The 19,662-nt window shown below is 36.1% G+C and overlaps 1 protein-coding gene across 2 annotated transcripts in view; it reads left to right on the forward strand.

Annotated features, from left to right (window-relative positions):
• Positions 1-19,662, forward strand: part of LOC149075438 (kin of IRRE-like protein 3) — a 233,485-nt gene that overhangs the window by 162,766 nt on the left and 51,057 nt on the right. For both annotated transcript variants that reach the window (XM_089242774.1, XM_089242775.1), the window contains exons 4-5: positions 5,445-5,648; positions 14,229-14,525. In XM_089242774.1, the coding sequence (XP_089098900.1) occupies positions 5,445-5,648; positions 14,229-14,525 (501 nt within the window). The remainder of the gene's footprint in view (positions 1-5,444; positions 5,649-14,228; positions 14,526-19,662) is intronic.

Genomic DNA, 19,662 nt, shown 5'->3' on the forward strand with positions numbered 1-19,662 from the left:
TAATCTTGGTGGTTTTACGACTTGGGAATGACAGTAGACACTGACACAAACTGTAGAAGAGGTTTAAACGAAATGGAATACCTGTAAAGACAGAAAATTTTGTTTGTTTAGACTTTTCATTCAAAGAGGGCCGCCATAAAGAAAGGAGACAAATATTTGTTGACCATTCATTGACATTCTTTTGAGTGTTCGTAGTAAATGTAATACAAGAAGTAGATGGGTGAAAAATGAAAGCTTGTAAAATCGTTTTCATGCAATTACAGACGGATAGCCATCTAGTTTAGCACAAAGCTATCTTCAGCCAGCACTGAGTGGTCTGATGGGGAATATATTTATAAAAATCGAAGAGAGAATAAGAGAAGAGAATTGCTCTGGAGTATTTTTTATGAATTTTGAAACGGGGTGCTAATCCATTGCCTCTGCTGAAAACAAATAAAGTCGAATTTAGTTATAACGAACTCCAAGAGACCAAATCATACGTGAGGATAAATATCCGCGAAATTTAATTTTCTAAAACTACATTGCTGTGATAATGTATTGGGACAGGGGTGGCTTAAGCGAGGGTGCAAGGGGTGCGGCGCATCCAGGCGGCAGCTTGTAAGGGGCGGCAGCGTAGACTTTACTTAAGACAACAAAATTTAACACAGTAAAAATTCACGCCATCACGCTTTTGAGTCATACTATACCTTGACAACGGAAACGTTGAGAAAATAGACAGGGCATCTGATCGTAATACCAGAAACAAGAATGTAAGCTATCTGGACGACTCGAGACAAAATCTGTACCCGTGTGGGACTTATTTTTGCGCCTCCTACTTATTGCCCCCTCCATAGCCCCTACCTACTGCGTCAGGGAATCTTTCGTGGGACCCATGCCCGATTTTCCACGGGTCCCCTTCTACAGTTAATTTATAGAGTGAAAAAATAAAAGTTATAAGGATTTAGTTCTGTGCCTCAAGCTGGAGCCCTGTCAGCCCTACCCTTAGAAGGTCATGCCTCTCCCTCACAATTTATCCAAACAATTCCTAACAAAACATTTTTTTTCGGCCCTTCATTTCGGATTTTGCGCCCCTCCAGAGCCGACAGTTTGGTTTTTTTTAGCCAATGGAATTTTTTTTACCCATTCACCCCGGATTTAACATCCTCTTAAGCGGTGCCCGTGTGGTCGCAATGGGTCGCATGGGTGGCGTACTCTATTACAAGGACCATGTGTGCATTTTGGTTCCCTCACCCATGGCCTCCACAAGAGCCCGGGATAATTCTCATAGTTTTTTGGCTTTTTAAGGCTATACATTAACTATAGAAGGGGCCGTGAGAAATCTGACAGGGAGAAGGCCTGCAAAAGATCAAAGCCTAGGGGCCCGTACCCTCACTCAGAATTTGATCCACAATAGTCAAATGAAGGCAAAGGAAAAATTTGATTTTTCACTTGCCCGGCCCCTGGAATACCAGAAACACCTTTGAAAAAATTTTCTTCATAAAAATTGCCCTGTTAAATATCATCTTCACAGGATAAGTGATGATGGCTCACAAAAATAAGTGCTCTTTCAAAGATCAAGTTATCTGGCATTTATTAAGAATGGTAAAATAATAATAAGCCGATGTGGTGGTCGAGTGGTCATAGTGACGGACTCGCATCGCGGGGATCCGGGTTCGAGCCCCACCGTCGCCACAGTGGTGGTCGGCTGAAGTTGGTTTACTGTGGCTCCCAACTTCGAGGCGCAAATGCTAGCCGATCTCCCCGTTAAAAAGTCTCGCCCCAGAGAGCAGCAGGCCTACAAACAGTACAAATATTCAGTCACTACACAACACTCATTTCATTTGTGAGATATAGATGGCAGCACTGAAGAATCATACACAACACTAGACACACACTCAGACTGTTAGGTACACGCACTTACAATTTCGGCGCAACTCCCTAGGTAGTCAATTACCTACGGCGATAGACTTGAGTTGTGCTCGGTTTGAAAAAAAATATTAAAATAATTCTAGAACAAAAGACAAAAAAATTTCTACTTCCAAAGCGGGACGTATGGTCACGCACATTTTACATGATAAACAATGATATGCGACTTGGGTTTATCTCCAGGTGCCCTTCACCGAAGCCCTATCAGCCTCCTGGCAGGGTCGCCAGTAGGGGCAGCACATGAGGCTTCGCACCAGGGTGGCAGGTAAGCTCGATCCGCCCCTGTATTGGGACTTCCTCTAAGATTGACACCACATCTTTAAAGTTTTTAACTGCCCTACTACTGACCTGCAGCATCCTAAATAATTTCAATGCAATTTTCCTATCCTGCAAGAACAATGTTGTGGACATGAGAAAAAGATTCTAAAAAGGCGTATGACTACATTTAAAGCAATTTAAATCCGTTTATTTGAGAATCATTGCATCTGCTGATTTCTAAAAAAAAGTGCAATAAATTCTCACGTAAGTTTTCACTTTGAAGTGTCAGTAACCGGCTGAATGCATCTCTTTGTATCTGTCAACCTAAAATTTATGGTTTTTAGTGTTGATAATACGCATGCAAAACCAATTCAGCAACGCGTTTTCACAATCTGCAAAAACTGCTTATATTTGATAGCTGGAAATGATGTCTAAATTGCAAAGATTTGGAGTTCGAATCAAATTGTCTCAAAATTGAATAAAATTGAACTCAAAAATGTCAAATAATTGAAATTGTGCTTCGTATAAATGAAATATTTTAATATTGAAAGCTATATATATAGAGATTAATCTCGTGCCCGTAGTCAAACGTCTCATAAATGTGAAATTTTGTCATAATACTGAGAGTGAGGCACGAATCCCCTTGCGCACAAGTAGAATTTCAAGGCATTTACGCACAACCGAGCCCGCCTTGGCCATTTTTCTTTTTCTCCCCACCCTTTCTTCCTTTTGTTTCCTTCCTAAATTTATAAAAGTAAAAAGGACACAATCATTATAAAAAGGACTGTTTTCAGATCAAATTGCCGAAGTTCAATTACTTTACTGCAAAGATTTTTACTGTCAGATTTTTTTGGGGGGAAATACAGTCAAACCTAAAGCGTATTAAAGACCCTTTATTAACGCTTTGGTCAAACCCCATTAGACCGGAACTCCAAGAGACCCGAGAAATCACTTCGTAATAACGAAATTTCGTTACAAAGGAATTCCAGATTTTTCCTATGTCAATCTATAAAATAAAAAAAAAACTCTTTATACCGTCCCCGTGTGCCAAAGAACCCAATTAAGAAGTTGTTGCTCTGTCTTTCCCAATGCCAACTAAAACAATTTCACGTTTCTAAGTGCAATATTCACCAAGCTATGCGAATTTGAAAAATTGAGGAAATTTGGGGAAAAACAGCATTCGATGCGGATAAAATGGATTCCCCTCATTTAATGCTGTTTTTTTCCTACTTTCTTGGAATATCTCAGTGAAAATTTGAACTTAGACACGTTGAATTTTTTGTCGGAGACCAGGAAACAACTTTCCAATTGGGTTTTGGGGCATAGGATGTCCGCATAAAAAGTTAACATTTTTATTTTAATAACTATGTAACCCCTGGCAACATGAATCAAATATCTGTGAGTACTACACATTATTCGGGTACTTTTTCCAACTGGAAGTATGCCTCTAGGACCAATGGTTCGCCAGTAAAATCCCATATGCCCCGTTACCTAAGCGCCCTGTATATGAAATATAGTACGGACTGTTATGTGAAACATTGTGTTGTGTTTAAGCCAACACGCACGTTGCTTCGTTCGCCTGCGAGAGAGCGTTCACAATATGAACCAAAAAGCCATTTGAAGGTAGCTTGTCATCCAATGAAACTTCAGATTTTGACCGTATTGAAGTCAACAAACTGATAATTTTCTTATTTGAAGATCTGATTATATTTTCCGATGGGCTTGAAATCCTGACAATGAATCATTATTATGTTCACACGAACAGTTTTGTCACTGCTTACATGATTTCTCTGGAATGAATGGTTCAAACAAATATTAAAAAAGTTTTCGCACGTATTTTAGTTTTTTTTTGAATTCATAGTAGGGCTACAACATGAACCTACAGTATATCCTTGATACATGTATTATTGTTGAAAACGATGTAGAAGGTTGAACTTTTCAATTGTGATTCATTTATGTGGCTACTCCCTCATTACTACTTTTATCCGCATGAAGAGAATAAAACTGCTTGCTACCACTTTTTGCGATTTTTATCATTATAAGAATGCATATTTTGGATGCTACAACTGGCATTTCTCAATGAAACCATAATCTTTTACACGAAAAAAAAAAAAAAAACTAATTTGGAAATAATAAAAATTTCATCCAGTAAAGAGTAACTTGATGACATTGTGCAGTCTCCAAACGCAGAGTTTACATTGATTAAAAATATATTTTTTTTTTAAATTGGACTGACACAACACATAATACATACAAATCAAACTGAGAAAAACACAAAACAATAAACTTCACAAAAAGTAACATTACGATGATAGACACTTTGTGACCCCAAGGGATTTATTCTATTATGTTTATTTTGCTTTTTCGTCATTTTCATAAATTAAAAATTAATCAAATTAAATTCAAACATATTTATACTTCAGACAATTTTTGAATAACTATCTTCTAATGGGAAAATGTGGGGGGGGGGGGGGAAGAAACGGGGAGTAGAAAATTATTCATGTTCGCAAGGGGGCCACAGAAGCGAGAAATTGTTGAAAGGGGGCCATGGACAAAAAAAGGTTGAGAACCACTGGTCTAGGGCGTTCACACCCGCAAAGTAAAAAGACTTGAGTTCGATCCCCCCCCCCCCCCAGGGGCAGTTGAATTTTCTCTTTTTCCGAAAATATATATCTCCGCATCAACCAGCTATCAAAAACCTTTGTATGGATAGCGGAGAGTGACATCATCCTCGGAGAAATACATCTGTCGGTATTTCTAACGCCTGTAAATACATAATAACATGATTTCTCCTTTTGATTGTCATCATGATTCAAATATGAAATTTAGTTTTCATTTTTCAATCAATTATTTACGTAATTAATTTGAAGAGAATGAGTTTTTTGAAGGTTTGCTAAAGAGAAAATTAGTGAAGATTTCTAATTCATCATATATATTAAGTAATAGTAATGTAATTGCGGCTTTTTTATTTCTTCATAATCCCCCCTAATTTTGGAGATTACATCAGAATGCAATAAGTAGATATCTCGTAAATTAAAAGAACCATCATAAAAAATCATACTATAATAGTAATTATTTTTATGGTCTAATGCGTCTTCTCTAACTAGGTTTATTTCTCTACTTTCTTTTATCTTTACAAAGATGATTGTTTAATTAGAAATATTGAATCAATCTTCTGATTACCTTCGTGAATGTTTCTTAGGAAGAGTGAGAAAATAATTACTGTCATTATTTTTTATTCCATTGCCTAAGATGCATCTTATTATTTTTGTTCGTTGAAGGCAAGCCAGTGCCAACATTAACGTGGTGGCGAGAATCTGTTCTCTTGGATGACACTTACCAAGTTAACAGTGACGGTTCGTTAAGGAACGAACTGGTTATTTCATCGTTACAGAGGCATGACCTGATGGCGGTTTTCACATGCCAAGCTTCGAACAATAACGTCTCGGTTCCTGCTTCGTCATCTGTCACCATCGATATGAACTGTAAGTATACGACAAGAGCAGAACTCTTAATCTTATAAAGTTATAGAACATCGCCGTGTCTTGTATATGTCAGGTTAGCCATATTAGTGCCAAGTTCCGTCGGAATTCTGAGTTCATGTACGATCTACTCTATTTTCTTCATTTTTCGAAAAAAATAAATATCAAACGAATTTTTTTGCTCGAGATTTAGGCTTCTTTAATCGCCATTCGTTTCATAAATTCTTGAATGCCCTGAAACATTTGTTTTTCGTTTCCCATAAGAATAAAATATTCTTACATAATTCCCTTTCCGTAATTTCGTACATCGAGGAATCAGTCTAAAAATGTATTTTGAGACTCGGTCAATTCTGATTCAATTAAAAGTTGAAGTAATATATACAGTGTGATTCTTAATTTATAGGACACATTTTAAGACGGGGTGTAAGACACTTAAACAAGGAATTTTGGTCATACAATGTGTTGTCATATCACGTATATAGTAAAAACGGCAGAAGTTTCTCTTCGAGAATACACACGCCACTTCACCGGTAGCAAATACCATGCTTTCACACCAGATTAATTACTACTTCTACTGCTTAACCGTACATACAACTCGTACACATTCACCTATGTAATTTTTAACGAATTGGTACATGCCTGAATGTGCGTGCGAGTGCTATGAATCTAACGCGAAATTTGTTTCTGTGTAATGTGCTGCCATCTGCAATCTTACCGGGTTCTGCAATATGTGATGCCAACCATCCGATGTTACAGGGGATGTAATGTCGCAGGCTTCCTCATGGTACCCTAGTTAGTGCAGAATCTGCCGAAAGTCATTGAACCGCTTATCCCTGTTTAGCACAGTAAATCCCCTTGATGGTCGTTGCACCAATAAAAACTAAAATTTAATCTAAGGGCGAACGCGGTTTCAACGTAATGGGATATTGTGCTCATTTCTCAGTGATGTGCAGAATTATTCAAACACTGCATTTTTTCTTCAACGGATTGGATACGGAGGCCGATTGCATAGCACCCGTCTCCCTTCTCTCTCGATTGATTTTTGTAGGTCATCTCTTGGCATTGCGTACGGGATCTTCACTAAAATTACTGAACACGAAATTAGTACCACTAATGTAGTATCACTAGCCAAAATTAGTATCACTAATGTGCCACCAATATGGTTTTGGGCAAGCAATATGGTTTGCACCTCAACCTTTCAAATTTGACCACACACCCTATGACGAAAATGATTGTATACATGTGTTTTATCATCATTCATAGTTGTGTGAAGATATCAACAATGAATATGTTACAGTAAACGGGATAAATTAGGTGATTATGCCACCTCATCATTGGTAGAGAGAATGAGACGGTTTTTTCTCAGGCCAATTCATTAAGGAAATGGGAATATTATGGATATTATGCCGAAGTGAACTCGGAAAGAAAAGTCATATAGCATACAGAGCGGGAGTCAAACCTACGTTCTCATGCAAACCGGGATAGCACACTACCATAGGGACCTGTGTAGGCTCCACTGACGTATATGGTAGCGCGCTTGCCGGTTTACAAGAAGACCTACATTCGAGTCCCGGTTGGAACTATATAATTTTTTTTCCGATTTCACCTCTGCATAATATATAGGAACCGTCTATTCCCTTCACCATTGATAAGAGATTGATATATATTTTTTTTAATTTATCGCATTTATTTTGTGTGATTTCCTCACTTCGTATTGGTAATTATGAATTCGATCAGTAATGTTGGTTATGTTTACGCATTCATATACGTGTGTGACAAGCCAACATTAGAAGTTTAATAATTTTTATGTTCTCATCTATTTCACACACACGCACATCTCCTTTGATTTAACATAAACTAAAGAAAGAAAGACAAAAAAGAAGAAAGACTTCATTTTTTGAATATGTTTACATTGGATGAACGCAGGTGTCGAGGAGATATGATCGAAGTGTTCAAAATTTTCAGTGGGATGGATAGGATGGACCATGAACTTTTAGTACACCGCCAATCGACTGCTTTTACAAGGGGACACCAGTATCGATTGGTGAGGGACAATGCAAGGTTATGGTGTCGCAGGGAATTTTTCTCCAATAGGGTTGTTAATAAATGGAATAGCTTACCCCCGGAGGTAGTAAATTGTAACACAATTGACACGTTTAAAAAGAAATACGATAAACATGTTGGGGTAAATCGAGAAGCTATCCATTCTTAGAATAAGACAACCATAAGTATTCTTTATGGGCATTGTATAATATTTTATCATGTGTATATATTGTTTGTAATTTGTGTTAATTGCATTTTTAATTGGGTTGCTGTATTTTTGAAACGTATGACAACCATATTTTTATGGGCATCTTTTTATCAGCCACCTCGTTGGGCATTTTGCCTGTTGTGGCGTTGTATTTGTATTTGTATTTGTATAATTTTTATGGGGAAAAAAAATGTAGTGCGCATATCACGCGAGGGCAAAACTTATAAACTGATTAAATGAAGTGAAGAAAGATGGTAAATTTTTTCAATATTCAACAAATCTATCAAAATATCATTTGGAAATTATCCAGTATGGCTGAGAAAAGTGATTTATGCAAGAAAATTTTTGTCAAAACGAACCGTTGTTTGGTGATTATGCGTAATTACTCATATGTAGACTTTGAACACATAATATATATTCATTGCCTATTATTTTCAAAAACTTATACAATTCAATTCAAATATTTCATTTCGGTGGTGAATTATACTTGGTGAATTATTCTAAAAATACAGAAAGTAATTCAGGATTATCATATTACCAATATATCGACGGAGCAAATGTGCAGAAATATTTCAGTGGAAGCTCTGCAAAAAAAAAACAAAAAAAACATTAATTTTATAACTTGGCAAAGGTACGCATCCGATTATGAGGTAAAGCAGATGGAAACTCTCACACGTTTCTCTCCTGTGGAAAACTCCTTAAAAATTCTCTTTTACATTTAATAACAGTGTTCGAAAGCAGCTCCCGCGTAAATGTACGCGATCAATCATCAAAGAGGGACCCTCGGAACTACTCCTAATCATTATTTCCGGAAAATAAGTATTCCTTAAGAAGATTAGGGCTATTGCTGTTGCTTGGGACAATGGACGCTGATTTTTTTAACCATTATTATTATTATTATTATTATTATCATCATAATCTTTTTTTTTTGGCTTTTTCACCCGGCTATTAACTAACTACTAAGGTGGGTAGAAGAGGATTAAACATTGGACAGCTTCATGGGGCAAATAAATTCAACGGCGTCACCGAGAGTTTCGTCTTAAGAAAAGGTCGCATAAATTGCATGCCTGGCGTGGAATTTTAATTTTATAATAATTCCACTTTTTTCCCCTATTTTGCTCCATATCCCAAACTTCTTTTCTTGTTATTCTTCTCTAAGGCATGTTATTAATTTTTCCCTTCGTCGCGTCGCAGCTTTAAACGGTTTTAAGATACTTTTCTTAATTTTATACTTATTATTATTATTATTTTCCCCCTCTTGTTATTCATTCCTTGAATGTTTCTCTAAATACTTTTAAAAGACTTTAAAAGCTGTCTGCATCAATTTTGCCAAACATAAACACTTTCTTTTCTGCAAAAAAGAATTTAATCCATATATTTTTGTAAGCTTTTCTTAGAAGAAAAATGACTTTTTTTTGGTTCATAGAAATTTATTAGAAAATATGTGATTGAAAATATTCAATACGTACTCAAAAATTGAAATACCAAAGCTTTAAAACTTTATTTATTTATTTTTAAACAACGTGATCATTACGTATTCCCAACCATAGGCGTACGCAGAATTTTCTCAAGGGTGGGATTACGGGGGAGGGGGGGGGGAGTTCCTGCAAAATAACACTATAATCTCGGCTTGGGGAGTTAGAACCCCAAAACCCTCTCTTTGCGTACGTCAATGTTCCCAAGAGATCCATTCAACGATCTGTCTGTGGAATTTGCTAGTAGTGTGTTAGTAGACATCCATGCTCGAACCCAGACCTGCGCAATCAGGAGCTAGCTCCCTAACCACTATAGCAAATTCTTTCTTTTGAGTATAATTTAATCATTCTTTTTGAGTTTTGTCATATATGCAACATATATTTAACATGCTATTTTTTTTTTGGAAAAAGGTGGTATGTAATATTTTATATAAGTTTTTTTTTTATTTGCCCTGAACACTAACATGGAAAAAGATAATGCAGTGAAACAATGAGAAAAGAAAATCAAAGTAAAGAAGAAAATAATGTTAACATTGAGCACATATACCTATTGTATGTCCCCAAGGAACAACAATACTTTCAAGAGGGCCAAAAATGCTGAATAATTTGCATCTTCACATCTTATGTGTAAAATATCTGCAACTATATACATGAACAATCCATGGCCCCAGAGGACCAACCAAGGACTCAGAGGTGCTTTGGACAAATATGACACTCTGAGTCATGACATGTGGCCCGCGACCTCTAACCTGATTTTTTTTTAAAAAATGAAATAAGTGACGCGTTTCCACATCACTTAAGTGACCTGCGGCATATTTTCAAACCCCTTAAGTGACCTGCGGCATATTTGCAAACCCCTTAAGTGACCTGCGGCATATTTGCAGACCATTCAGGAGGCCAGCGGCACATTTCCAGATCACTCAAGCACCCTGTGGCATATTTACAGATGATCACCACTGCACAGTCCTAGATCACTCAAACGGCTCGTGGTGCATTTACAAATAAGTAGAAATAGTCTTGAGTGTCCCATGTTTCCAAATCATTAAAGTGGCCAACACTATACTGATGGTTAAACAACCTAAATTTATGTAATTCTATAATTATGCCTTTATAAATACATAAAAAATAATTCTTATCAAAAGTGCCAGTTGAAAAAAATAAGTTCTTTTTCCAAGATAATATTCAATTTTGGAGTAATAAAGGATTTTTGTGCGTTGTATATATTATTTTCTGTTAAAATCACATAACTGAAATTGTCGAATCCAATTCAATTTTAATTGATTGGGCACAGCTCATTACAATATAAGAAATACATCAACAGTATCTTATGTATGCTCATTGTCTGTACCCGAAATTAAACGTACCATTCCTTTCATTTCAAATCATATTGTAACTTGCGCGATTATCATAAAGATTATAACCATATTCTAAACTCAACATACTTCCCACATTATAAACATTTACTCTTTTCATTTTTACGCGAGCCATTTTTTAATTTTAATTTACCATTTAGAGTCATTCGCACATTTTTCCGAATGAGATCTAGTTTGTCCTTCCTCTCTGAGTGACAATGGTGAAATTACATTTTATTATAATTGCAAAGAGATCTGTACGTTTTGAAATTCTAAACTCAATGGCATTATCGTGCGTATCGTATTTCATTGTCCCTTTTCCCATGTTTACCGTAACAGATATATTTTGCTCCACTGTGAATTTATGAATTATAATGAAAATGGATTTCTGCAATTATTGAATATTAACTCATCGAAAAGAAATTTTATATCAGATATACACAATTTTTTCAACAATGTTTGTTTACTCTTATTTGAAGTTGATATGATTATTATTCCCTCCCCCCTTTTTCCGTTTCATTTTATCTTTTTTTTAAACAAGTATGGTTATGATTTTTTGAATTATGATGTATCTTTGTGCGCAATCATGGTGTTGCCATAATGTATGCAAATGCAAATAAATATTATATAAAATAATATATTATAAATACATCAACAATATCATTCACATTATTGAGAAACGCTGGTTTAATACACGGAAAGAAAAATGTCAAATATTTTTTTTTCAAAAAGATGGCATGGAAGGGCTCATGCAGCCCTTCCAGAGAGATGCGGATAAGCCAAAACACAAACATATATTACGGTGTCTTCTTCAATTCAGGTTAAGTAATCTTCAGACACTGACTGCAAATCGGATAATAAAAAAAACCTGGTAAAAAATTTAAATTATATATGTTATATTTTAACGTTGTCCAGCGTCAAAATACTTTTTTATGTATAAATGAATATTGTTATTGAATATTTATTTTCCTGAATATCCTATTTTCCTGAAATCCATTCATATTTTTTATCATGCTTCCAAAAACACAAACATTTGTAAGCATACATTTTAGGATGTGTCCAACGGTAATCGAGAAAAAAAAAATAAAGACTGGAAAATGACATCAAACGACAAATTTTTTTTGGCCTTTTTATTAATTAATCTTTATTTTTGTAGTAAATATTTATGAATTTAAAAGTGGATGGTTAATTATCTCAAATCGGTCAAGAAACTAGTATGTAAAATTTGAAATAAACTGAATGAAATTTTGTTCGCAAGCGAGCGTGTGACGAAAAACTAACGAGAAAACGAAAAATGGAGATATTATTTCCTTTAGACAACTATTATTGTTTTATTTAAAAAAATCGAAGTAGAAAAATATGTAACGAACACGCTGATTTAATGCTGTTTGTTTAAAAACAATTTATGAAAATTCCGCTATTTTTGTGTAATAAAAAGCATTTTATAATTTTCATGTTTGAACGTCCCATATTCCCTTAAACACAATTTTCAAGTAAAATTACATAGAGTAATATCAATTTAAAGAAATCGAATCTAAGATAACTTATTTGACAATGAAATACTGAAAAAAATATTAAATTTCCGAAGTAATTAAGTTTCGATAAGGCATTTCTATAAGATAATCATTATAATGCGTAATACCATGAATCACTTCCACGTTTCACCAAATTTTAGAATCATTATACGCTATGAGATTTAATTTATTTCACGATTCATAACAGATATTGTAATTTTGATCATGTACTGCGCTTCGCGATGAAATTCACGACGTATGCGAGCAAAATGTCGATGCTTCGGATGAAGAGAAAGCTATAGTTTGTCAGAGAGATTTTTCCGATGTGCATTGCATATTAGGTTGTAAGAGCTCGGTGTTATGCAAAAATCAATGCTCCCTGTTGGGACATTGCACATCTTCTCGCTCAACCGAGGAATTATTGTTGTTATTAGCATCGTATTTGCATAGAAAATAACGCTGCAAACAGTATGTGTGAGCGAAAGTGTGATCGAAATACTTGGTTTCAAAGATCGAGAGGCAGTCGCTTAGCAACTTTATCGAGCGGGTCGACGCGTTCATTGCCGCCGTTATTTGTTTATCAAAAGGCCGAATTCCGAACATCCCTGAAGATTGATTCGCGTATTAAAATTGCTTTTAAGATTTTAAAACTTACTATATCAGATTTGTTATCTCGTATTATCCTCGTTCTGATGTCTTACAGGAATTTAATCAGTTCAGAGATTCGCTTTTTTTAGTGGATTTCTTTAGATAAAAAAGTAATATCGTGGAAATACAGGTTGAGGACTAAAAAATTAAATCCCATGAAAAAATTTGTTACGTCCTGAGGTATTAATTTATTATTTTGATCCTTTAGAAAACAATGCGTAAAAATAGTTTTGAATGTAGGAAGTTTTATCATTTCCATCGTTTCTATTTTTTGATTCAGGTATTAAGTGTACTACATGTACAGGGTATACCATAAATTGATATTGATAAATAGTTTAAAAAGTCATAGAAATTAAAGGAATCGGTTTAGAATGTTTGGGAAAAAATATTAAAGGATAGGAATCGGAAGGATATCTGACTTTGGTTTGCGAAGAAGTTATTCTCACGAACGGGAACTTGGTACCAAAAAAAAAAATAAATAAATTCTTAATACAGAGCTGTGTTGAACAGCAATCGACTTTTGGAGCTGAACCTTTCTTCAATATCTTCTGCGTCCAAAACGTTCGTAAAGTTCCGACCGGTGATTCGTCGCTGAGGTGAAACAACTTCACCAATAGTACAGTTGAATCCCGATATAACGAACTACAAGACAAATCACTTCGTTAAACGAAATTTCGTTTAGAAGGAATTCCAAGTTTCCGCATAGTTCCCATGTAAACTTATCTGGGGGATTAGAAAAGTGTTTGTTAAAACGAGATTTTTTCGCTATAACTTCATCTCTAATGCCAACTGTGCAATGAAAACCTTATTTAAGCACTAGTAACATAAAATTCAGGAAGCAGCTGTTGATCTTACACCCTGCATTTTATAGGGCACTGATTTGTGCATATAATTTTAAATATATAAAATTTATAAAAGTATATAAAATTTCCAGTGAATTTGTTTTATGCAGCACCCTCGATCGAAAAAATTCAAACTACTTTTTTTTCTGTATGAAAAGAAAATCCTTTCGCGAGAATAAATTTTCCGCAAACTTAATTCAAAAATGTACCAATTCTTTCAATTTTTTGTTCTAATTTTTAAACTATTTACGAAATTCTGGGACGAGTATTATATAGATATACATGACAAGTTACAAATTTATTGTATGAATCCAGCCATAATAAATTCTGCTCATCGAGACTGGATGGCATCGGGGAGTGTAAAAAGATCATTTTTTATATATTTCTGTATTTTTACGTTTTGTGGGTAAAATTTAATTTTAAAATAATGGTCAACTTGTTGGTTCTGCTTTTATGTGTTGCTAAGCATGCATTATATGTTTATTTGGCTATTTCTTGCAGTTCGGCCGCTCGACGTGATGATAGAAGGGGACCGACAACCCTTATCTGCTCACAAGACTGTCGAGTTGGTGTGCAGAGCAACTGGTTCGCGCCCTCCAGCAGTAATCACGTGGTGGAAAGGAACATCGAAACTGAAGGCTTTGAAAGACAACATTTCCGTAGACGGGAACGTCACGACGAGCATAATCACGATGACACCAGCAAGCGAGGACAATGGCAAACACCTGTCGTGCCGTGCAGAGAATCAGTTCATACCAGGAAGCGCCATCGAATACGGATGGAAGCTTGAGGTTCACTGTAGGTAACTACGAATGAGTTTAATGACAAAAAAAATGAAATTAAAATATACTAATAAAATAAAAACACACATTAGTTATCTTAAGACGCGTGATATCACTCTCCCTTATTCATACAAAGGATAGCCAGTTTCAAGCTTTGTATGAATAGTGGAGAATGTCATCACACACATCTTCAGATAAGTCAAATTCTGGTGAAAAATGGCAGTATGAGTTATTAGCTCAGAGAGAGAGAGAGAGGTGGGTCTGAATGCCAATTTACGGTCCCTTCCAACGGTCTCGTTTGTATAAGCTCTCAGGGAAGAGGTTCATTGCTTCAAAGTAGCGTAGCGGTCTAGCGCTCTCGCCCGGATCGCAACAGGAATGAGATTCTATTCCCCGTGAAGGCAGTGTAATTTCCTCTGGAATTCATTTCCCATCAGCCGCTTGGTAAACATCAGCACACGTTAATTGGTGAATTTAATTAATCATTATCGTGTGGTACAGTTTACAATCTTGGAAAATTTAAGAAACATTGGGACATCGGTGGTTCACAATTAATTATTGTTCAACATTTATATTTTGAAGTGAAAATGCTAAATGCTCAGATGTCTCATGCTATGTAAGTGCCGTGTCGAAGGCCTGTCTGTTTTCTGCGGAGGGTCGTTTTCGCGTGGGAGACCGTTCTTCTCATATGCAAGCACTTCATGATCGCAATGCATTTGATCGTCAGTATCAAACCTATGGAATGAGCATACTGACCATTTGTCTGATCATATTGGTTTCTGCTCTTTGTCATGTTTGGCTCTCCTTTAGATTGTTGGAATAGTTTCTTTCCTGAAAATTAAAGAAAGCGACCATATTATGGTGTTAAATATATGCATGACTGAGGATATCGTACCATATCCTGTCACACTCCCAATGTTTTCATTGATTGATCTCCAGTGGGGTAGAGCTTCCAGTTGTAAAAAGAAGATATTCATTTCCGTTGAAAGATCCCATGACAAAATTTTAGACTCATGAATGCAATGGACGTTTGCAAAAAACATATGAGAGTTGTGAATGTCGGAATACCACATAAGACTCAAACGCTATCAATATGGGGTATCATTTTCTTGTGCAAAATTGTCAAGATTTAAAAAAGAAAGAAATCATGGAAGCCTTTGAAAAGACAAAAGCGGAGAAGGAAGTTTTTAACTAGCTGATATATTTTGTGGCTCACATCACTTCTTTTTTTTCTTGGGAATGAAAAACACATTCGTTTAGTTAGAAGCTGTTCAATACCAGAAGTAAAAAAAGCAAAAATCCTATGCATGTTTTTAATTCGAGAGTGACTTCCAAGTGATATTCACCCGGACCGCAGTTCAAAACCGAAGCAATGAGTCGCGTCAGGAATATCAGTCCAAGAGACATAAAACTGAAATCGGTTATCGAAGCCCTTGGAATCGACACCGACGTCATCGAAGCTAAAAACGACGCGATCGATAAACGTTTACACCATCTAGATGAGGAGACAAAAAGGGATCACCTCGTTCCAGTGCCCAGGAGAACGACTTTTCGCGATTGCCCACCTTGCGTCGCTGCCATACAGAAACAAGCGGAGAACCATTACCTAGTGAGGGATATGAAAGACTTCACAGAGAGACTTTACCGCAACATTCTTGATTGCAGAGATGAAAATTACTATCTAGGCCATGAGCTGCGTGGTCGCAAAGAGATCATGCTCAACCTTCTGCATATGTCACCTGAAAAAGTCGAAGCTATCCTGAAGGCATCGAGAGATGGTCGAACTGATATCCCTGAGGTGGAAGACGGAGGTCCCGTCAAAGACGCCGAAACCCGTGAGAAGAAGCGGAAGAAGAAGACAGGCGATGCAGGGGAATCAAAACCTCAGAGACCTGGAGCCGGCAGACCGCGAAGGCGGGCGGACAAGAAACAGACTGATGTAAAAAAGACGGATGAGGTTGATGAAGTAGAACAAGCGATAAAAACAGCATGCAAGAAGGCGCGAAAGGAGCTCAAGTCTGCACTTGCTAGTAACAAAAAGCTCAAGAAACAGAAAAAAAAACTGCGCGAGTCTGTAGATTCGGCTAAGCAACAAATGTTGAAGGAAGACGAAATCATTGAAGAACTGGACAAGACAAAAACTTCAACACACAAAAAACTATCGAAAGTGCGGAAGGATAACCACTGTGAAGTGACGTCGTTAAGGGATCGTCTTGAGATTGCCGATAAAAGTCACGATCAGAACTCATCAATATGCAAGAAACTGGAATCGCTCATAGACATGAGAATGAAGGTAATGGATCGAGTTGAAGAGCAGATGAAAACCCAGATAGTTCCTGATGATGAGGAACTCACGAAAGCAGGAGAAAACGAAGAAGAAGGTAGCGGTGATGAAGAGCCGGTGCTCGCTGATGACGACGAGGAGGAAAATGAAGATGCACAAGCCAAGTGGGACATGAATACGCTCATACTACATCGAGACAAGATTAAGGGTTTGTGCGAAGAAGCATTTTCTGAAAATGGTGTATTAGCAGCCACGATTTCAAGACTCGGCAAATCTTTGGACGAAAGAGTTGAACAACTTCTAAATCTCCAGCATCTACAAAGAAAATGCGTCGAAAAGACAAAAGATGTAAAGAAACAGGCAGAATCAGCGGAAGTCGCCCTGAGAGGTATCGAATGGTCGAAGAAAATGAAAGAAACGCTGCCGACAGAGGGAGATGAGCGATACTACGCTCGGCAGGCAAGTCTGTTGGAGGCTCATATGTCAGCAATGTCCGAGGAGAATGAACTGCTGACCTCTGTAGCTGCTGTTTCGACACCAAAAACATTGGACGACTTCACTCTTTTCACACTACTCATGAAGAAAATGACGGATGACTTCAAAGAGTCCGTTCAGAATTTCGTGAACATTTACCAGGAACCGTTGGAACCGGATGAAGAGGAGGAGGACGAAGAAGAAGCCGATTCCGGCAGTGATGGAGATCCCGACGAAGAAGAATCGGAAGGCGACGATGCTTAGGGTGATACATTCACTTAAAATCAACGACTGACTTGAAAACGATTTTTATGTTACCACCAGTTGAATGCTTTATTATTTTTATAAGAGAGAAAAGAACTTCAGTTAAAAGTGAAATTCCAACTTTATTTTATAGAATGAAAATTATACTCAAAATATATTGAATACCTTGAAAGCTGATTGTTTTATTCAAATTTTTAACTCTACAGAGGTTTTCCCCTGATTATCGCATTAAAATATCAAGTAAACACAACTTCTCTTCCTTCCGCATTTCACTTACATTGTAATCAAATTTTTTGGGGATACTGCATGGAGAAACGTTCCATATAATCGAACCAACCGAGAAAACAACAGCTCTCTGGAAATCCCCGCTGTTTACTGGATAAAGTCAAATGAAGACATTTTCTCTGAGCAGACATTTTACCTACTCCATTTCCCAGGGTTCTTCCTGATATAAAGCTGTAAAATGAGAGGAGTGAACACATACGGCAAAGAAAAACAATTGCAATGAAAACTATAGCCGTAAATGAAAGTTTTGTTTTCTCCATGTCAAACCTTAATACTTAAGTGACTAACGCCAAAAAAGGTCCTGAAGTGAGCCTACTACTTTAACGCACATCAACCCGGTCATATATCGCCATATGACAATTTCCAACAAAATGAAGGTGCCAACTACCAGTGATGGTCCAATGCTCGGTAGGTAAAGAACTTGGTTATTCGATGCTCATCCGGATCGAACTTGTGAATCTTGACGGTAACCTTCACGGTGGAAGACGAGCATTTTGCCATTGCTCCATTTGGGCGATAGAGCTGGAGTGAGCCTGGAGAAATGAGAGGTAAAAATATTTTCTCCTCTCACATTAAGATCAGGAATTTTTTCGTTTTACGAAAAATTACTGAAAACATGAAAAAAATTGCCTTAAAATTTTGAAAAATCGAAGAAATCTAAAAAAAAACGAAGAATCTCATAAAAACATCGAAATATGCAAAAAACATAAAAACATATGCAAAGTCATCGAAGTGATCACAATACCTTCGATTTTTACTTTTAATGAGATAAATTAGCGTCCTCTATTAACTCGAGAGAGAACAAAAATAAAACGAAATTAAATGTACGAACCAACTTAACACCTGAAGACAACTTGAATACTTGGAAAAGCCTTCACCTACTCTCCTATGTTTTTTTTAGTCTTAGTAACACATTTTCCATGAATTCCAAATGTTTTACTCAATGAAACCAGTGTGTGCGTAGTGACTAATGTGCATTAACACAGCTAATGTGTGAAGCATAAATATTCGATTAAGTGGGGGAAAGTCATTGAAATTAATATATTAAGCAGGGGCGGCTCGTAAAGGAGGCGCGATTGCACTCGCCCTCCTTGAAAATTTCGAGTCAGCAATTTCATAACTCAAATACATTAGGTACCAACTTAACACCATTGAATTTATTTTTCTTTTTTAATGAATTTGTCAAATTAGAAAAGAAATATTTTCAAAAGGCACTGATAAAAAAAAGTGCCCCGTAAAGTAGAGGTCCAAACGAGATATTGAGAAACAAGGGAGAAAGAGGGGATAGTTAACACAAGTTACTGCGTTCTTTTTGCCCGCGCAAAAAAATCGCAGCGGATGTTATTGCTGACATCTATCAGCTATCTTTTAAATCTTTTGTATTGAATAAATTAGAATATATTTGATAATAAAAAAATAATATGTGTTAGTACTTTACCATTAAAATATAATAAATATTTTAAAAAACATAATAAATATTTTAAAAAACATAATAAATATTTTAAAAAACATAATAAATATTTTAAAAAACATAATAAATATTTTAAAAAATATAATAAATATTTTAAACTAAAACAATAAGAGTATAATTTTCACAATTTGCAACAAAAAAAAACCCCATTGGTGATGGCAACTGCTGGACCTAAATAATGATTTCAAATGTTGATGTTAAAATATCGATAAGACTCATTGCGCAAATTATTTACGTTAATGTTGCGTTGATAGAGCATTATTATTTTTGTACTTCATAGATATACAGATAATGTGAAAAATGATTTGATAAACACAAATTTTCGAATGCAGTGCAATACTTTACTAATTGTAAATAGTACATATATTCAAAGCC

This window comes from Pholcus phalangioides, unplaced genomic scaffold (genome assembly GCF_987345545.1).
Source record: "Pholcus phalangioides strain wild (caught in Gottingen) unplaced genomic scaffold, Ppha-v1.0 ptg000015l_1, whole genome shotgun sequence".
Classification (NCBI taxonomy): Eukaryota; Metazoa; Arthropoda; class Arachnida; order Araneae; family Pholcidae; genus Pholcus; species Pholcus phalangioides.